At 37.7% G+C, this 22,181-nt stretch overlaps 2 protein-coding genes across 2 annotated transcripts; both read right to left on the bottom strand.

Moving 5' to 3' along the window:
* Positions 1–334: 334 nt before the first annotated feature.
* LOC118836981 (olfactory receptor 148-like) lies at positions 335–1,273 on the bottom strand. The gene has a single exon (XM_036744042.1). It carries the CDS (start codon positions 1,271–1,273, stop codon positions 335–337), a length of 939 nt encoding a protein of 312 aa, XP_036599937.1.
* An 8,263-nt stretch (positions 1,274–9,536) lies between these two features.
* Positions 9,537–10,475, bottom strand: LOC118839090 (putative olfactory receptor 10D4). The gene has a single exon (XM_036746526.1). It carries the CDS (start codon positions 10,470–10,472, stop codon positions 9,537–9,539), a length of 936 nt encoding a protein of 311 aa, XP_036602421.1. The 5' UTR covers positions 10,473–10,475.
* Positions 10,476–22,181: the final 11,706 nt, after the last annotated feature.

The following is a 22,181-nucleotide window of genomic DNA, read 5'->3' as shown; positions in this document are numbered from 1 at the left end:
AACACAGGTATGTTCAAAGATGAGTTTCTCCTAAGATAATGATTTCAAAGAAGTAATAAACTAGTGAAGCCTTCCTACTCACAGACACTTCATGAACTCTGCAATGGAAAGGGAATCCCAACAGAAAAAGGCCTTTAAGAGAAAAAAAACAACTCAACTATTTTTTTCTCATGTTGTCCTACTTTCTGGTTGCGTGCACCATACAGAACAGACAGAATGACACACAGAGAGGGCACAGACATGTTGACCATTCGCTGAAGGAAAGGAATCTGATCAACAGTTTCCATCCAAAGATGGAAACAGAGACTGACCAGTGAGATTGAGGCCTCCTTATTTAGGCCTCTGTAGTTAGTCCTGTCCCACACAAAACACTTTTCAAGGCTCTTTTTACTTCCTTGTTTCTCAGAGAATAAATTAAAGAGTTCAGCATAGGTGAGACAATGTTATTCAAAATTTGAACCACAGCACTAAGCAAAGGGTTGGGTGTGGACTGAAAATAGATAATGATAACTGGTCCATAGGCACACATGATGGCAATGAGGTGGGCACTAGAGGTAGAGAAAGCTTTGCTCCTCCCTGCAGTTGAACGGATCCTCAAAATGGCTATCGCAATGTGGGTGTAGGAAACAAGAATAGTGAAAAATAACATTAAAGCCAAAAGGCCAACATTAGTGAAACCCACCCTTTGGGCCAGTGAGCTGTCAGCACAGGCCAAAGGTAGGATGACGGGGATGTCACAGAAGTAATAGTCTATTTCACTGGGGCCACAGTAAGGCAACTGGAAGGTGAGTGATGTCAGTATAGTGGCATGGATACAACCTATCATTGAGGTACATGTGGCTAGGACAGCACAAAATCTGGGGTTCATGATGACTGTGTAGCGCAGTGGATGACAGATGGCAACAAAACGGTCATAGGACATCACAGAGTATAAAATGCCCTCTGCACATCCTACAAAATGGTAGAAGAAGAGCTGGGAGGCACATCCTTTATAAGACATGACTCGACTATTTCCAGAGAGAAAGACCAGCATTTTAGGAGAATTCACTGAAGGAAAAAATATATCAAAAGTAGATAAGAGACCCAAGAAGAAATACATGGGTGTGTGAAGGTGAGAGGAAGAGATGATGGCCAAGAGGATGAGGAAGTTCCCCAGCAGGGTGAAGATGTAGATGAATAAGAAGATGACAAAGAGCATAGTCTCCAGGCCTTCTGTATGAGGGATTCCCAGGAGGATAAACTCAGTCACCTCTGTGTAGTTCTTTATGTTCATAGGAGAGTCAGACCTGGGGAAGACAGAAGAAAGCAGATGCTGAGTACAGATATCAAATACAAAGGGTGAGTCAGTTTAGAATGATACAAATTCATCTTCTATCATCAATTTATATTTTTTATTGAAAACTTTTTTAGTACAACAACTGGGAAGATTATCACGCACTGGAAGAAAGTCTGACCTTTTTTTACCTGAGACTATCACCCTCAACTTTCAGTCACCATGATTGCAAGTAAAATGGAGCTCAAAGGTATATAAAATTATGACTTCTAAAAAAGTGAATGGAATGAAATTCCTGCTATTAATCAAAGGAATACTATTCAATAAGCATTTAAAATTGGAGAACAAAAAATATCCATCATAAAAAATGATAAAAGCCAAAAAGAAATGTCAAAATGAACCCACCAGTCTTGGATCCTTGTTCTTATTTTATGCTGGTTTCCTTTATCATTCCTGAATGAGGTCATCAATCCTGGCCGCCTGCTAAGAAATTAAAAGATCATAGGCATTAGAGCAACTTTGACAGTGACTGTGTGAAAGTCACAGCCAAGGCATAGACTGAATGGGGACCTCAGTTGTGTAGAATATGCTGTCACTAAGTAGAAAATCATTTCCATATCTTGACATGAAAGTAATCCTCACAGGGGTACAAAGATGCTCCTCATTTATCAGGTAGCACACTCAGAAATTTAAGTCCAAACATGAACTTGGAGGATTGACCCTGGGACCAAAATTTTCAAAAATTTCCAATAAACACTGCTTCAGGTATCGACTCCTCTATCACAATATGGTTAATGATCATGATAACAGGCATATATAGGACTTAATGTTTGTAAAACACTTTCCCTGCATGATCTCATTGAACCTCTCAACAACCCTATTAGGTAGGTACCATATGTATTATTATGACTATTTACAAATAAGGAAATAGAGTCTCAAAGAGGATAAGTGACTTGCGGATAGTTGCAGAGCTTATGTATCAGAGGTAAGATTTGGACCCAGGGCATCATAACCCCAAGACAAGGACACAGCCTGTCACTGGCTTTTCCATGATCAACAAAGATTTCCTCACAGAAGAAGTTGAGGTGATTCCTTAATGAAGTATGATACAGTCTTTTGAGTCTTCACTTTTTGTGTCTGTGTAGCTAAGTAAAAACTGCTGAACTCTACAGGTTCAAGGAACACAGCCAACTGTTCCCAGACACCAATAGTCCAATATACTTTTCTCCTTGAATTTCCTGTTCTGGAGATTCTTATAGAAATTTAGCTCCTAACCTTGGGAGTCATTTAATAGCCTCACCCAACCTATGATTTCCCATTATGTTCTCACCATGAAAAGCAGTGAGAGAGTAAAATTAAGTGAACATATATGTCCAAGAGAGAATATAGTTGACTGGGGATGAGAACTCTTTCTTCCTTTTTTCAAGTCTCTCATGAAGGGAAGATGCAAATTTTTCTATCAATGCCTTCTATTTTAGGTGCCATGAGGCAGGGCCAGTGTATGTAGCTGGCAACCCTGAATGCTTCTCCTTATTAGACAAAATTACCAAATTAGACAACACAGAACCGACTTTTCCTATGCACTTCAGTGATTCTTTCTCAGACCTTAATAGCTGCAGGACTTGGGGTGGGAAGTAGAAGGAGAATTTATAATTAGCCTTGGTTTCCCCTTGGGATCTCATCTCTGGATACATCACAAACTCAATAAATCTCTTGAGCTGAGTGAACAATTAGACCTTGGGAGTTTTGAGACTTTAGAAAAGGGACAACACTCTGGTGGAGTAGAATCTAATGATATTTTTCTGGTAAAGCAAGTTTCAAAGTGTCACAGGTTTACAAATTCTTCTCTAAGTTTATTGCTTTCCCTATCCCCACCCCAAAATTATTATCAATCATAAATACAATGTGAAAAATTCAAATGACTCCAAAGTGAGCCTGAGAAAGGAGTGACCTCCAACTTAATTTGGGAATTCCAGATCTGCAGTACAGTTGTAAACCGTGGGATCTTCTCACTTAATGAATATTCACTTTGTTAATAATACCTTCCTCTCAATAGCACTGTAGATTCATAGTGCCATTATTTGAGTAATGGCAAAGGTGGGAATGAATTTTTATTCTTTCTGGTTGGGCAAAGTCTTTGTGTAAGAACTGACTTCCCATGGCAAATCCAAACATAAAGAATGTATTATTATACTTTCAATAAGTAGAAGAGTACTTCTGAATGGCCATAATTTGCAGCCCTCATACTTCCATTTTTAATTTTCCAGACACTGTACTCTGATTTCCACCCCACCCCCCAAAGGAATCCAGGAAGGCTGGAGTGCCTATTGCTCTTCAATCCATAGTCTCATTCTTCCTTCCCAAGTTATGTGGCCCTGAACCCCTCTGTCCTCCTGCACTGATTCTACCAAATGGTCTTTCATACTACTTCAATGAACTAAGAGTCACCAACTAATATACTTTTGGTAATGTATAGAATCATCAGCCCTTGCCATTTGTATTGCTAATCCCTTTCATCTACTCTTTCCGATCTCCCTACCCTAGCACTTCATGTCTTAACATTCAGGATTTATAAAGCTTTAAGAATAGGAGCTGGTAGGCCCTGAGGGATGCTGCCATATCTTCCCTTCCCTTCCCTTTGTTTCCCTTCCCTTCCCTTTCTTTCCCTTTCTTTCCTTTCCCTTCCTTTCCCTGGCTACCGACATGCTGCCAAGATCTTCCCTTCCCCCCAACCTCTTTGTCAATGTTTCCTTCTATTCCCTCACTCTCCATTGATCTTCAAACCTTCATTATTCTTATTATTCCATTTTTCCCTGTGGATGGGAATTTGGAATGTGCCTTTCTCTCTAACCCTTAGGCTCATTCCCTAAGGTTGTAGGATCTTGGAGTTTTCTGGCTTCCTCCTATCCCCAATTTGTTACTCATATAGCTTTGATGAGTTAGGAGATATCAACAACGATATTCTTGTAATGTGGAGGACCACTGGATCTTGGCATCTGTACTAATGATATACCTTTTGAGCAAATAAGTCATTTTGACTATTATAAATAGCCAAATTAACTACAAAGAACATATGAAAGAAGACACTGTCTGTATCCAGAGAAAGAACTGATAAATAGAAGTATGCATAGAATGGCTTTATATACATATATATTTATATATATATATATATATATATATATATATATATATGTCTATGTACCTATCTATTTGTGTTTAATGGTAGCCATCTCTAAGGTGGAGAGGGGAAGAAAAAAGGGAAAAAAGAAATTCACAACATAACTTTATGGAATGGCAAGTTGTCCATAATAGATTTGCAGTTTCATGTGCAATCATATTTTTTGTATTGCATTATGTTATGGAAATGCTTTTTTTATTCCATAAATTAAAAATAAAATAATTTTTTTTTAAAAAAAGGGAAATAAAATTCAGGAAGAAGTAAAAAAAAGAAACAAGATTTTCAAAGGAATTGGCATTGCATTACTGTATTTTTCTCAGCCCCGGCAGAAGGTTGGGAAAAGAAATTTGAGTGAAATATGTGAGCATTTTGTTTTGTTTTTGATTCAGTAATCGGTTTGTATGATATTTTCTTTTAACAGTTCTGAGTTATTTGGGCAAAAATCTGAATAGATGCCATTTTTAAAGAAATAAATCAGTCTATATGAATTAGATGTCACTCTTAACAAAAATATTTGTCTATTAAAAAAGGATTAGAAAGGAAAAAAGCACTCAAGATGGGGGAGTGGAGGTTGCCTTTGAGAGAAAAAAGCAAATAATGAGTAAAGGTGAATACAATTAAGAAAAAATTTAAGACTCCAGATCTTTGTTTTGAGCCTCTGCTGGTCTTCATCTCTATATGTGAGTGAGCATCTTTAGAAGGAACTACAATTTTATGTTATGATTCAGTGAAAATAACATAAGCTTTAAAGTATCCATGTGAACATTCCATTGGAAACAGCCTGACATATAGCCCTATGTGTATGACCCAGGTAGGGGTTGCTTGGAGAAGAATGCCTGGATCACCATGGTTACCTGGGTGCAAAGGACAAATCACTTTTGACATTTGTCAACGTGACATTTTATCACTCCCTCAGGTATGAATTGTCAGACCTGTGGTGGAAGAGTCTGTGGTAGCTTCAGAAATTATTTCAATCCATAAGGAACTTTACTATGACATCCTTTTCTACCTTATCCCTCTTGAACCATGTTGTTCCATTGCCTGCAGGTTGAGTGCACCATTTGAATGTGAGCTCCTCTGTAGCCCTGTGACTTGGGTCTGGATCTCAGGCCTTTCAATTTTACCATCATATTATCTTTCACATACATATCCCCTTCTCTGCTGCTACTGAATACTGACATCACCCTCATGTATACCTCATGGCTAGACTATTGCAATAGCCTGCTTGTTTATTTCCTTGCCACAAGTCTCTCCCTTTTTCAGTCCATCATCCACTCAGTTGTTCAAAATGATCTTCCTGAAGTGCAGATCTGACCATGTCACTGCCCTATTTAATACACTCCAGTGGCTCCATATCATGTCCAACACCAAATATAAAGTCCTCTTTATGGCATTTAAAGCCTTTCATAACCTAGTGCTCTCCTGCTTTTCAGTCTTCTTACTCCTTGCAGTATCTCACATACACACACTTTACAAAGCAGTGATATTGTGTTCCTTGGTGTTTTATGAACAAGAGCAGGACCTTCCATCTCCCAACTTCAAGCATGTCCACAGGCTGTCTCCTCTGCCTGGAATGCTCTCCCTCCTTAACCCTGCCTCCTGATCCTAGCAACTTGACAGGCTTGGCTTCCTTTGATTCCTTCAGATCCTCAGCCAAAATCTTACCTTCTATAGGAAGCCTTTCCTCTGTTGATTACTCCCAGTTTATCTCTTGTATAGCTTGCTTGTACAGTTTCCTACACATTGTCTCCCCCATTAGAATGAGAGTTCTTTGAGAACATACATGAGTTTCACTTTTATTTTGTTTAGGAAGAAAAGAATGAATGAATGTCAGATGCCAGATAGATAAGTGGCAAATTTTTAAATGATGTCATAATTTGGGTACACAACATCACCTACTAAAAGAACTCTCCCGAGAGAAGAAACTAAACTGAGTGAAAGTCATTGAATTTTTTTTCAAACATCTCTTGCTCTCTCCCTCCTACAAATATCAGTGGGGTGAAGGGGAAAGGGGAGGTCCATAGGAATTGACTAGACTGGGTAGAGAAGAGGAAGACCGAGACAGAAATAAGCTCACAAAGACCCTACATCCACACAAAATGTCTACAGACTTATAAGATGTGTCTCTTGGGCTGGCACAACTTTGCAGATGAATCTTTTTCATTCTGTAACCTCCACTGGACTCATTTTTCTCCTTTTCTGTGAGGAGGATGACTTTTTCTGTTTAAAACACCTTATGTCTGTGGATTGCTGCAAGGAGTCTCAAGGTGGTAATTCATTTTGGTGAGAATTTTAAACTTCCTCAAAAAGTAGAGTTAAAAAAGAAAAAAAAGAGCTCTCTCCACTTGCAGAAATCTTACCTATCACAATCTTTCTGAGCCATCTCTTCGCTATGCTTTTTTTTTATATTACACTTCATTGATTTGTCATGAAAGCTAGCCACACAAGCAAAGTAGTGAAGATCGTTCCCTATATCTCCCCAAAGTATCCTGGATGCCTATGACATTAGGAAAGGGACATTAAAAATTGTCCGCCTTTTATGACTTCTTTCTTAAGTTTGTCACTTGATCTTACTGATACAATCAAATTGCCATGGGAAGCTGAGTCTTATTATCTAGTTTCCACTGAGGGAGCAAACTCTCATTCTTCTGCACTGGCTGAGAAGGGAAAGAAATAGGAAGTCATTTTAATACTCCATCACAGCTTTCTTTTTTCATTTGACTCTCTCACTTTTCCCATCCCTCTAAGATTATGAGAGACATACCTCTAGCCTCTCTCTATCCCAGGTGACTGTTTTGAAAATTGAGCATACACTAGATTAGTGATATCAAACTTACCTAGAATGGTGGGGGGAGGTGGGGCAGAGATTGTCACTAAACCATGCTTAACGATCTCTGTGGAAGCATATTTACTTAGAAAAACACATATGAACATTGTATATGTTTTATTTTATTTTATTTATTTCTTAAAATATTCCCAATTAATTTTTCTTTTTTCTTTTTTTTGAGGGGGGAAGGCAAGGCAATTGGGGTTAAGGGACTTGCCCAAGGTCACACACAAAGTAAATATGTCAGTGTCTGAGGCCACATTTGAACTCAGGTCCTCCTGACTCCAAGGCTGGTGCTCTACTCACTATGACACCTAGTTGCCCCTCCCAATTACCTTTTAATCTGGGATGTGGCTGCATATGAAGCCTTCAGGCCATGTATTTGATGCTTTTGCATTAAATTTTTAAAAAGAGAAAACAAAAAGAAGGTGAAAAATAATGACATTTGATGGATGTTTTAAGTGTGCACTGAGACCATAGCACTTAGTGAACAGATTATTAAAAGTAATATCTCTCCATCATCAGAGAGCATTTAAATTGTTAATATGTGTAAAAGAGGTGGGGGTAATCAACACTATCATTTCAGTTTTACCTTTTAGTATTTCACAAGATGTTTAACGCTTCTATGCTTTAAGTACTTATCTCTGAAGACATTAAGTATTCAAATGTCATATGGATTAGTTCCCATTTGATTTTAAAATACAATAGCTTTACTATTTCAGAGAATTCAACCTTGGGTTGGATCAAGAACTCTCTCTCAGTTGGTCACCATACTTCCACTGGAAAGTTCTTTCCTTCTGTATTGTCTGGTATATATCCTCCTATGCATGTATACCTTCTGTGATTTCTGTTTTGCTACAATTTGGATAAATGATTTTCTTTGCTAATAATAATAATGTAGCATCTCTCTTAGTGACTTTATTGTCTCACCATTGTCTGCTCCACCAGTCAATTGTTAGGAGTTTTCACCACTTGACACCATACATATGCATGAAACCTCCCACCTCCAACACATACACATACATACGTTGATGTGGTTACAAGTGACTAGAAAAAAAAAAAAAACAGGTGCTTATTGATTGAGATATGATTGGTCAAATGATGGTAATAGAATATGATTGTATCACCAAATGATTATGAGGGATTTCTATAAACATAAAATTTGAATTATCTGATGCAGAAAAAAATTAAGTAGAACCAAAAGAATATTATGCCTAATGAATGAAATAATTCTAACTGGCATGCTTAGGCACAGATATGTTATATAGTTTTCACTGACCATTCAATTTTCATTCTTCTTCAAGGATTGAGGGGAAGGGAAAGAAATAGTAAGCAATTTCAGTATTCTATCGGAGCTCTTATTTTTCCACTTTCTTCTCACTTTTTTGAACCTCTAAGATATGGCAGATACACCTCTGACTGAAAGACTTGGGGGGATCTCTCTCCCCTTACATTCCCTCTAACAGGATGAAAGAACAAAGAAGTGGCTCCTTTACAGGGAGAATCAGCCATTTGTTTAGTAACTATTACAGTTGGAAAGTTAAATCAGAGCTAGGAAAACAATTTACACAATGACCAAAATAATGTAAAGGACAATATTGAAAGATTTTAGAACTCTGATAAATGCAGTGACCAATCAGGATTTCAAAAGACTGAAGATGAAATGTGTTTCCTACCTCAAAGGAGTGAGGGCTCAGATTAGAGGTGCAGAATGAGGAACACATTTGAGACATAGCCAATATATCGATTTTTGTGGCCTCATTATACTTACTTGAAAGTAGAGTTTCTATTTGGGGGTAGGGAGGAGATGGTGGGAAGTGATAGAGATCAAAAAAGAAGAAGAAAAGAAAGAAAAAGAATATACCAAAAAGAGCAAAAGAAATTTCAGAAGGATACAGACAGATAAGTACAGTAGTTTTGTTACTACTGTATGATTTTGATATGTTTCAAAGAATTGTAAATGACATAAGTTTGCAGTTCATATGTATTTTTCTTTACTTTTTTGTATATTGAAATGTTAATGTTTCTTGATGTTTGTTAAGTTCATAATAAAAAGAAAATACTCATTAAAATATGTAATTATATGGACAAAAAATCATTATGAAACATGGGAAAATGTATAGACATGTAAATATATTTTGTAAGAATTAGCAAGCTCAAAAGATAAAATAGTTTACAATGGTTTGTAGTTACTTAACAAAGTTTGAAAGACATTCTTGAGAATTGGGCTCAAGCTTTATCCATCAATACTTAGAGGTTTACTCATTTTCAACAAGGAGTCCCATTTTATTTAACACTTTGTTGAGGGCAAATTTCACATCCTTATTCCTTAAACTATAGATCAGGGGATTCAATGTGGGGGTCACATGATTATTTAATATCTGAACCACTGAGCCAAGCAAGGCACTAGGAGTGGGTTGTAGGTAGATGATAATGACGGGCCCATAGGCACAAAGGATTGCTGTGAGGTGTGCACTGCAGGTGGGAAAGGCTCTCCGTCTACCTTCAGTGGAACGTATTCTGGATATGGAGATCCCAATGCGAGTATAGGAAATGAGAATGAGGGAAAGACATATGAGAGACAAAAGACCAACATTAGTGAAACTAACCCTCTGGGCTAAAGATGTGTCTGCACAGGCCAGAGGTAAAACAGCAGGAATGTCACAGAAATAGTATCCTACTTGGTTATGTTCACAATAAGGTAACTGGAAAGTAAGGCAGGTCAGGATAGTAGCATGAACACAACCACCCATCCAGGTGCTTGTTGCTAGGATAGAGCACACCCTATGACTCATGATAACTGTGTAGCGTAGAGGGTGACAGATGGCAACAAAACGATCATATGCCATTACAGTATACAGGAAGCCCTCAGTGCATCCCAAGAAATGGTAGAAGAACAATTGGGTTATACATCCTTGGGAAGAGATGGCTGCTGACTGACCAGAAAGATAGTACAACATTTTGGGTGAGGTCACTGAGGAGAATCCCATGTCAAATATAGACAGGTTTCCCAGGAAGAAATACATAGGGGTACGAAGACGAGAGGAAGAAATGATGGCCATGAGGATGAGCACATTCCCTGACAGTGTGCATATGTACAAAGACAAGAAGAGAACAAAGAGCACTGTCTCTAGCCCTGCTGTCTCAGGGATTCCCAGCAGGATGAACTCAGTCACGAATGTGTAGTTCCTCATTTCCAAGGCAGAGTCAGCTCTCAGCTATCTGTGAAAGGAAATGTATAATCTAATTTAATGTTGTTTTTTTTTAAAATACAGTGATTTTGAAACCAAAAGAAGAAACTGCTTCAAATTGCCCTAGAAGTTACAGACAGCTGCTGTCAGGGCCCCACAACTTCTGATTAAAAACTGCTAAGGCTACAGGATCTCTCTGACATATATATCCATAGAGAACTAGACAGAAGGAAGGTAGGTTGGAGCCAGACTATGGGAGACTCTAAATACCAGGCTCAGGCAGCTTCATTTTATACTAGAAGCCTTTGGGAGTCACTGGAATTTTTTGATCTAGGAAGAAACATGGCCAGATCTGTGCCTTAGAAAGACAATTTTGGCATCTGTGTGATAGATAGATTAGAGAATATAGAGAAAGGCAACAGGGAAACTAACCAAGAAGTTATTGAAATAGTCTAAGTTAGAGGAACTGTGGCTCAAAACCATAGTATTAGTAGTGTGGGTTGAAAGAAGGAAGTATATTTGAGAGATATTGTGGAAGTAGAATTTGTCAAGACTTGGCAAACTCCATACTACCAAGCCAACAGCAGTATTCCAAATACTTCCACACAAGAACAAAGTCAGAAAACAAAGATTCAGTGCCCAACAACCTAAGAAAGGATCCAGCCTTGGTTGTGATATTTGCTCATTCAAGTTGGTTACCCCAGGGTTCCAGCCACTTCCAACAAGCAGTGTATTCTTGGGAACCTTTGGAATTCTAGCCACCAGAGAATTGAGAGAAAAAGTTGAATTCAAGGCTTTCACTTTCCAATTATTCCTAAATTTCTATCATCACTCCACCGCAATCTAAGGCATTGAACCTCCCCTATTTTCTTCACACTTGAACCTAATTACTTCTTGGATTGAGAGGTCCATTATACTCAATCCCTAATTATATTCCCTTTCTTCTTTTCCTCCATCCACCATAACTTTTCACTCAAAGCTGACATCTTCTGTCATTTACAATTTTATTCTTTGTCTGTACACATAGAAACCCACAAGAATGAATTTCTGCAATTTATTTACAATAGATATATAAATTCAAGATAAGGTAATTGAAAGTGAGTTAAAAGAAAATTATCCAGTCCTGAGCACTTGATACTTAATTCATATGATATTCTATCTAACTACAGTTTCCTGTGCCTAGATTGGTGCATCATAATTTCATTTTGTCCTAGTACTTCAAATTCCTTGAAGGCACCAGAAAAAATGATATCTCTCATCCTAGAATACCCTTTGGCATTCCACTATTCTCATTGGGATCAACCAGTATCTTAGCTGACTGATCCATTCTAAAATCCCAACATCTCTCTTAAATCATAAAGCCTCCTGAGTGCGTGTTGGGCAGTGGGTTCTCTACCTATCTTTCTAAGTAATCACTGAGCCAACTAATTCTGTTCTGCTCCCTTTCTCTTTCCTCCTCTTCCCTTCCCTCTTTTCCCACCCCCCTCCTCTCCTTTCATCTTCCCTAACCAAGAAGAAAAATAAACAAGAAATCCAAATGATGAAATTTGAAAGTAAATCCATAACCTCAAAATCAGAATAATTCAATTTGAGACAGGTTAAGCCTACATCCAGAAAGAGGATCCCCACTCTTTGTATTTTACAACTACTTAGGGCCCCATCCCAGCATCATTAGAGCTCATATTTTTATCAACTGTCCTGCTCCTCACCTAAGGTGAAATGTAACAATCTTATTGAAGAGAGACACAGATTCCTCTCTACCTCATGCTCTCTCATCTTACCAGTAAAAATCAAAGATAAGAGCCCAAGGGATAGCAAATGCATGGTTGCTATAAAGCCAAAGTTTGTCATTAATTAGGCAGATTGCCACAGAGAAAGGTAAATTAAGCATATCGTGGCAAAAAATTGCAACTTCTTATTCGAGCCTCACCTCTTGATCTTTCTAAACAGGTTCGGGTTGCTCAGTACCCAAATGTGGGGGACAACTGTTTTTCTCCCTAGGGTGACTTCTGGCAGTCAGCTAATCCTTCTATCTTTTGCAGTTTTACACTTTCCAAGAATGAGAATGAGGCCTCTGAACACTAGCAGTCTCACTTCCCAGGGTCCAAACTTCTTCAAGTAAATGTGAGAATGCTGGAAAAAGAGGAAAGAAGGATGGAGTGGTGATGGGGGAGAGGGTCAGTGAGGAGAATAAGGAGTGAGCAAAATTTTTACACTCACATTACTAATAGTCTTTGGCATGACTGACTGAGGCTGAGAGGTAATATTTTCGTTCATCCAAGACTTCCCCTGTCAGGCAGCAAAGAGGGGGAAATGTAAGATTCTTGTAAAACTCAATTTTAAAAATTTCTCCTTTTTTATCCAGTCACTCAAGAAGAGGATAATACAGAAAAGATAGTATCATTGCTTCTTCACATTGAGTACTTCCCAAATTCCAAGACCTAACACATTTCCCATATATATTTAGCTTAAATTTACTTGTCATCCCTTTGGGATCTTGTCCTTAACACTCAGTAAGCCTGGAGCAGAGGGAGCAATTAAAACCTGGGTATTCTGGGACCTTAGGAGAGAGAAAACACTGGTATAGACAGCATCTGTAAGGCTTTCATGCAACACTATACCCCTTTTGTTTGGAATCCCTACTGACAAATATTCTGACATATCATTATTTATCTTTTTTACATATGTGTGTATGTCCTATCTCTCTGAATAGCTTATAATTAGGGGAGCTATGACTTATATTTCATATTATTTCCATATCATCTATCACAATACTTTATAAATGGTTGGGTGCTTACAAATATTATTTGTCAATTGAAATGCTGAAACATATTCATTAAAGTGGTATAGTCATGTTTTCTCTCCTTAGCCATGATAAAAGATACTCACATAAAGAACTCACATAAAGAGTTGTTGATGATTGGCACAGCTTATCTTGAACAACTGCTTGTTTGTTTATATGACGGACAGTTTCATGTATATCTGCATTGGTGTGTTGGTAAGCAAAATGGGCTCTTAACACTTAGTTCTACCAAGTGCCCTTGAAGAGTTTGGCTTTTGTTTCCTTTGAGTAATTCAGTGTATTTCATTGAGCCTTACTAGGTGCTAAGCCCCAGGCCCAAACCTCTATTAGGTGTGGAACCTATGTGGGTGTGGATTGGTGACTGGGGTGGGGCCCAAGGTGGGGCTGGCTAAGGAGAAGTGCTAACTCCAGAGCCATGCCTGTCTTGAGTCTTACTAAGTGCTAAGCCCCAGGCTATAACCCCTATTAGGTGTTAACCTAACCTATGTGGATGTGAACCTCCCAGGGTCCTAAGGGGAGGAGCTGACTCAAGAGCCAATCATATCAGCCTAAGTTCTGGACATTCAGATGACATTTGATGACGTCTGAAGCCCTATAAGAAGAGAGGACAGGGCCATTTGTGCAGGGCTCTCACTCGAGATGGTGTTGATGTGGAGACTCCAGGCAGCTGCAGCTAGGGGCCCTCCAGCTTGTAACCTGGATGCTGAGACTTTGTGAAACTCTGGTAACTATGTATTGGGATTTGAATCAGACAAGGTCTGTCTGTCGATGTTTGTACTCTATTTGTATTTGTTCTGAAGTTCAGTATGCTGGCTTTTTCCCCTGAACTAAGTGATGATATTTGTATGCTGAATTAAAGTAAGCTTGTCAACCCCTTCACCTTGCTTTCCTTAGTTAAGCAGATCAAAAGAACCTGTGCTTTTGCAGCATGCTGGTAGCGTTCTTGTTGTTGGGCTTTCACCCCCACAATAGCTGCTGGCCGGATTGTTGAAGCAATTGGTAAAGCAGCTAAGTCACACAATAGTTAGAGTACTAAACTTTTGTTACTAGCTGTGTGACCTTGGGCAAGTCACCTATAAAATGCAGATATCAATAGCACCTTCCTTCCAAGATTTTTATAAGAATAAAATGAGATAATTTTTATAAAGCATTTTGGAAACCTTAAAGAGTTATACATATGCTCATGATGATGGTGGTTCTGATAGTGGTTATGGTTCATAAAAATAAGAGAAACATTGTCAGGAGAAGTGTAAGAGATGCTTATGATGCTTAAACTCCTGAGGCTTTCCAGTCAAAGTGGCAGAACAAGAATTTGGAAAAGGGTCAGGGTCATGTCATATCTCTCAAAAAACATCAAAAGCAACACCACAATTAAAGGGAAAAAAAGGCTAAAAAGCCATATAGAAGGATATACCAGGCAAAATGGAGTAGAACTAATGTGTAGCAATAAAAAAATGCCAGGATATAGCTAAAAAAGTCTAGAATGCCAGAAGAAAATGCTAAATTGAAAAACAAAATCCAACAATATAGGATGTATTAAGAAGCAACTTCAAATGGATAAATGATGCACATGTCTTTACGCTCCCCACCAAAAAAAAAAACTGGTATGAACATCTCAAAAGCAAAGGAGTTTATAGAAATTTTTTGTTGTGTCTTTTTGTAAGAGGAAGAACTCAAGTCAGCATGAAGATTACTAAAGTCTATATAAACTAAACAATGAGGGGAAAACAACATTGAAACTATAATAGAAAGCTTAAAAAAACAATCCACAGAAGCAACTGGGTTACTGCAATGGAAAACATAACTGTCTATAGTAATACCCGAATGGGAGAACATGCTGGGAAAATGAATTGATTATTCAAAAATATTGAAAAATCTACAATGCCAAGTGACAGACTCACAGCATGGGTCAAGATGGAGCAAACTCTGGAAGACTCAACACAGAAAATATAGGAAAACAAAAGAATCTGAACACTATTATCCAGGATATCATTCCAGAAAACTCTTTAGAAATAAAAAAAGAAATGCCAAGTGACAGACTCACAGCATGGGTCAAGATGGAGCAAACTCTGGAAGACTCAACACAGAAAATATAGGAAAACAAAAGAATCTGAACACTATTATCCAGAATATCATTCCAGAAAACTCTTTAGAAATAAAAAAAGACATATATATATATATATATATATAATACATATATATATGTATGTATATATATATGTATGTATATATATACATACATACACACACACACACACACACACACACACACACACACACATATATATATATATATATATATATATATATATATATATATGTCCTTCAGGATGTCCTTGAACTTCTTACATGAAGTTGGTTGAACTACAACTAGGATTATGCTCCAGAAGGGAGGTATTTGAAATAATTCACCTTTCTCAATTCCAAACAAATTAGTTTCTAGTTAGACAGCATCATATAATCTGAATGACTAAATGCTTCTAATAAAATGAAAAAGAGAAAACTAAAAGTAATAAGAAATGTGGGTAATATGTTAATGTGTTTTTATTTGCTAAAGCAGCCCACAGTTGTTTTTGATGTTTTTAAACAGATAGGTAGCCATACAAAACAGAGAACTTATGAGAGTTTCGTTAACCTTAGGTTAATCATGGTAAATAATAAGATTTTTAATTTTTAATAAACAAAAAAGGAAATAAAGAATCACATAAGAGCAACAACATAAAAGATGTCATCAGAAAACAAAAAGTTGGATGGATGTGAATTGGTTTAACCATGCTGCAAAATACTTTGAACTATGAGAGAATAATGACTAAACTATTCATACCTTTTAAATGAGAGATCCCACTACTTGTCATAGACATCTAGGTTGTTAAAGATAGGTCTCATAAGTACAACGAAATATTCCTAGTGGTACATTATTTTGTGGGAATCTATTGAGAATTCAAAACAAAGTTTGAATACGACAACTCTGGAATATGAATTGCTACAATGAAAAAAATAAATTGATACAATATTATTGAATAGTAAGTGATGAATATGAGGAAATGAAAGAAACATGGGAAGCCTTGTATGAAGTGATAGAAGGAAGTAGGAGAACCAAAAGATGAAGGTACAAAGATACACAATGATTAAGATAACACAAATTAAAAGAATTCTAAAAGGAACCGAAACTCTGAGGAATCACAGTGACCAGTCTTAGTCTATGACAATAGGTAATAAGCCCTATTTGCCTTCTCTTAGCACAGAGGGCAGAATGTTTCATCGTTGGCAAGACAGTGCCACTGTATTAATTGTTTTTGCTGGTTACAAGGGAGGGAGGGCTCAAAGCTGAAGTGTTCAAAGGGGCTATAATCGGAAAGGAATAGGTAACTGATGGCCAGACTGCACAATTCATTGGTATCCATTCAACATCACAAGATTTCAAAACAAGTTCCTAGCTCGTCTGCTGGGCATCCTTTAAAAGACTGATAGGAGCACATGGACAAGAGACATCCAGAATAGGCAGTTATGGATGGGCTATAATCTGCATTATCAGGGGTGTCCACACCAATACCTTCACAGGTGCAGCAAAAGATCTAAGTGTGAAAGTTTTTTTTTCCCTTGTGATAAATAAGAATTCAAACAAATGACAAAAAAGTCCAACATTGGTAAAGCTAAGTAAACTGGAATTTTCAATAGCAACAACAAAAAAGTTAATGAATACATTAAAGACAAGAATCCAATTGTTTTCAGGAAATATTCAATCTATAAATATTAAATAGATTTTTCTGAAAGGGTGATATCAAATTTATCATATCATCACATTAAATCATGAAAACTAAGTGACATGGATAATAAAGCAAAGTGGAATTAAAACCATAATGCATTGGGGGATATAACAAGGGCATTTCGTCATGCTGAAAGATTCCATTAAGAACAAGAGCACACAAATTTTAAATATTCATGTACCGAATGACGATAAAGTAAAGTTCATCGTCTTACAGAAGAAACAACTTTAAGGGGCAGCTAGGTGGTGCAATGTATAGAGCACCAGCCTGGAGTCAGGAGGACCTGAGTTCAAATCCAGCCTCAGACACTTGACACACTTACTAGCTGCGTGACCTTGGGCAACTCACTTAACCCCAATTGCCCTGCCTTCCCACTTGCAAAAAAAAAAACTTTAAAAGATCAATAATAATATGTTTTAGCACCTTGTATCAGAATGTGAGGAATTAAATAAAAAGACAAAAAGGAAACATTATAGAATTGTCAAATATTAACCAGACTAGACAAAAAAGCTGTGATTTGGACACAAGGTTGAACTAGGTGAGACTGGCAAAAATGTCTTGGAAAATGTGGCCCAGGAGTAAGGAATCAGAGAAGCTAAAGACATGTGGAGGTTGTATAGAAACTTCTTACTTAATCACTGTGAATAGATTCCTGTAGGAAATCATTGGAAAATCATTAAAAGGAAAATAAACTCTGAGCAAATGAAAAACCAAGAGTAGTCCCAGAGAGCGTATAATGAAACATACCTCCCTCCTTTAAGCAGAGAAACTGGGAGCTACCAGGGCAGAAAGTTGTATTGATTGCCAAAAATAGTCTCTATATTGCTTATATCAGAAGAGAGAGTTTCTAACAATGGGAAGTTCGGGGTGGGGGAATGAGGTATTTGTAGAAATGTCTGTGATTTTAAAAATAAAGGTATCACTAAAACATATTTAAATATATTTTTTTGAAATAGGAAGGTACTAGACATGGTAAACACTAAACAAAAATTACAGAAAATGAAATTACCTCTACTTGAATAGAGATGAAATCGCTTGTTGTTGATATAAGGGTTGGGAGAGTCAATGTTCTTACGAGGAGAGGGAGAGTTATTGCTCAGTTTTCCTTATAGAGTCATACCAGTGATTTGTTAATGCAAAGAGAAAAATAAATATGACTCTAAAGAAGCAAAAAAAAAGATGAGGAAAAAAATACCGGCTTTTTTTTCTTTATTTTCCTCTTTATCAGTCTCTTTGATGGATTATTTGTGACCCAGGCTCACGTAGCTAGTGTCTCTGGCTTGGATTTGAACTCATGTTTTCCTGATTCTAGGCCTGGTGCTCTACCCATGCCACCTAGAGGAAAAGGAATAACATATATATGGTCTGGGTGTCCTCCCTAAATGGAGGTGCTAGGAGGAGTCATTCCACCAGAGGAAGAGGCTGCAAGGACAGAGGGTGCTCCCAGTGTATGAATTCCAGCTTTGGAGTAGGGCTTCGGGATAAAGAGCTTGGCTATGGGACAAGATGTTCAGTGTAAAGACTGGAAAGAAATAAGATATAGGTAGGACAGAGTTTTCAATGATCTCTACCTGTTTGCAATTGCAAAAGCCCATCTTTCAAATCTCCAAATGATGCCCTATGACTACAAGAAAGGGAACATTGTAATCTCCAAATATTCAGAATTGCAGATCACCAGAAAGGCAGTGGAAAGAAATTGCCTTTCCCATAATGATTTAAATGTGGAAAATGACAAAAAAATGACACTATCAAAGTTATATATGACTAGACAAGAGGGTATTGTCAGAATAACAGGGGGGCAGTCTGAGGGCTGCCCTGATATCCATGAAATATTTATTCTTTTTTTAATTAAATTTTTTTCCATTATCAAGTGTATATATATTTTCCCTACTGTGAAAAAAAGAAAAAAGAAAAGCCTTGTAACAGATATGCATAGTCAAGCAAAACAAATTCCTATTAGTCATGTGTAATGGCAAGCAGGGTGAAACTTTTTGCTGTTTTTTGTTTTGGAGTACTTCTTAGCACTTAGGCAATCAAGTGCCTTTGAGTCTTTCCTTTGTTTCAGTCAAGGGTTTTTGATTGAATCAGGAGTCTTTGATGACCTGTTTAAGTCACAGGAAGGCCTAGGTCACTTGGGTTTGAGTCATATGGTTATGATGCCCTCTGACCCTGAAAAAGGATATATATACTCCAAGGTTGGCATTTTGCTTGGGGCACACTCATTGGAAGAGTGTTGGTGTGGAGACTCTGCGTAGCTGTTAAGGAGCCCCGCCCCAGCTTTGAAAACCCAGATGTTGGTGCTTCTCTCTCTGGTAACTATGTATATATTGCTATGGTCAGACAGAAGACTGTCTATTGATCTGTTTATATTTTCTTTGTTTGTAATTTCTGTTTGTATTTGCTTTGAAGTTCAGAGTGCTGACTTTTTCCCCTGCACTAAGTGAATGATATGTGTATGTTTAATTAAAGTGAGGTTGTAAACCCCTTAAAGTTGCTTTCCTTAGAAAAGCAGATCAAAGAACCTGTGCTAGCAGCCGTCCTAAGTGCTGGTGTTATTGGCCTTGTACAGCTATAGCAGCTGCAAGCAGCATTGTTGTTACATCATGTCCAAAAATATGTATTTTCTTCTGCATATATAGTCTGTTATCTCTCTGTTGGGAAGTGAGTAGCATTCTTCATCATTTGTCCTCTGAAATATGTGTGTGTGTGTGTATACCCATATATATAAACAGAGAAGGAATTCTTTTGATGCATTGAGTGGGTTATCTGTAGAATAAAATGGAGACATATGAATGTATGGGCTCAATGTTCCAGAAATACTTATGGCTGAGACAAGGAAAATTCTCTGGGTTAAATCTCCCAAAAGCTTCTGCATGAGTTCCACAGTATGGTGATATCACACATTGTGTACACTGATTAGGTGGGAGCACTTCCAGGTTGTCAGTTTCAAAAAAAAAGGGCTGGAAGAATTAGATGGAAGTTAATGAAACTAGAGCTGTTAAGCAAAAGTCTCAAGAGACAGGAAAAAGTGCTGGCCGCATGTAGGTTGGATACAGATAGAGGCTTTGAAAACCAAGCTGATGCCACAGAGATGACAGTGATACAGAGACAATATGTGTTGTGAGAGACCTACTTTAGACATCTGTGGTTCACAAGAAGTCAATTCTCAGTAGCCACAGCCCTGAGACCAAAAGGGAAGTGTCTAACCTAGGAAAACTAAAGATGTTGACCTCAAATACCTGTGCCTTCAGTTTGATCTGATACGGCCTTCTCTTTCTCTGTTAGAGGAGAGTGACTAATTGGGGAAAGCTGATAAAGTTCTTCAATATCCTGTCATTTGCATTTTGTTTTTGATATGATAGTTTTGGCCACAACCCCAGTGCACTTGCTCTTTGATATATAGTCTTCCAGGACCCTTGGTCTTTTAGAATTGTCACTGCTGGGTCTTGTGTGATTCTAATTGTATCTCCACCATATGTGAATTGTTTTTTTCTTTTTACTCATAATATTTTCTCCTTTAGCTTTGGGTTTCAGATTTTGACTATGATATTCCTATACATTTTCCTCATGGGATCTCTTTCAGGTGATGATCAGTGGATTTTTTCTATTCCTACTTCCTCCTTTTGTTCTAATACTTCAGGACAATTTTTTTTTTTTATTTCTTGTATCAAGATTCTTCTAAATCTGAGTTTTCTTAATCTGAAGAGAGGGGTGGTGGTAGTAATAGTAGTGAACAAAGCATTGAATATAATATCAGGAAACCAGAGTTTAAGTTCCTTGCTTGCTATCATAGCCAAGGCGTTAAACCTGCCAGGACTTCAGTTTCCTCATCTGTCAAAAGATAATAATAATACTTATACTACTTACCATAAGCGGTTGCTGGGAGAAAAGTACATTTTTAACTCTGAATAACTTGTAAATACAAGTTATTGCCTGGCTGTTCAGTTGTTTCAAACTCTTTATGACACCATTTGGGGTTTTCCTGGCAAAAATACTGGAGTGGTTTGCCATTTCCTTTTTTTATATATAGATGAAGAAACTGAGGCAAACAGGATTAAGTGACTTGCCCAGGATCATACAGCTAGTAAGTGTCTAGGATCAGATTTGAACTCAGGAAGATGAGTCTTCTTGACTCTAGGCCTGGCACTCTAACCACTGTGACACATACCTGCCCATTGTCTGGTTAATACCTCTTTATTAAAAGGGATTTCATTAGTTTGTTACCCAGACTCAGAGCCAGAAGTAAAATTTTGTATATGGCTATACGTTGTTCTATGAACAATCCAACACCATTAGAAAAGAAATGTCTTTTATTAAATCAAAAAACATCCTTTTTTAAACACCAGCCATAAATCACCTCATTTCCTAAAAGTGGACAATGTCAGACACCGTCTGCTTTTCATGATGCACACACACCTGAAGCAAGAGTGCACAGAGAAGTCTCATAAGCTCCTTAGACCTAAGCACTTGGTGTTGGCTCTCATCCCTATAATGGCCAGGTGAAAAGGAAAACAACAATACTGCTCAGTGATCCCTTAATGGCCCACAGTCAGAACATTTTTCAGTTATACTAGATGGCCTAGCTTGGAGTCAGGAAGACATGGGTTTAAGTCCTGTAGCTTAAGAAAAATACAGAATGTGTAATCTTGCAGGACTAACTTAACCTCTCTACCACAAACAACTTGCTTAGAATATGTTACACTTTAAGTTGCTTATCAAAAGTGTTGGAGGGCATTTTAATATAGGAAGTTCTTCATACCAATGAAATAACAGAACTAAACTGTCTTTTTTGCCTCAAAAAAAAAAATCCACATTTCAAAGGGGGAATATTTACCTTAAGATGGTCATTTCTCTGAGGTTACAGTCACTGCTGCCTTGATCACAGAGTCTTCCTAAGTTCCAAAAGGAAAGTCAATCCAAAATGGGAGGTTTCTTCAAGAGAAGAAAGAAATTACCCTACTACTATTGCTCCTGTGGGTCTCATTTCTGGCACATATACCATCCAGAAATCAGAAAATGATGACAGAGAGAGCAGAGACATGCCTAGCATTTCATTAGCGCAGGACAGCATAGGAATTTGACCAACGGGTTGCATAAAAACATGGCAAAAGAAACTGACCAGGGAGACTGAGGCCTCCTTAT

Source organism: Trichosurus vulpecula, chromosome 2, assembly GCF_011100635.1.
Source record: "Trichosurus vulpecula isolate mTriVul1 chromosome 2, mTriVul1.pri, whole genome shotgun sequence".
NCBI classification, from domain to species: domain Eukaryota; kingdom Metazoa; phylum Chordata; class Mammalia; order Diprotodontia; family Phalangeridae; genus Trichosurus; species Trichosurus vulpecula.
This window is presented reverse-complemented; position numbering and strand designations above follow the sequence as displayed.

Excerpts from the sequence above, each read along its gene's own strand:
- LOC118836981 (XM_036744042.1), bottom strand. The coding sequence starts at position 1,273 with ATGAACATAAAGAACTACACAGAGGTGACTGAGTTTATCCTCCTGGGA.
- LOC118839090 (XM_036746526.1), bottom strand. The coding sequence starts at position 10,472 with ATGAGGAACTACACATTCGTGACTGAGTTCATCCTGCTGGGAATCCCT.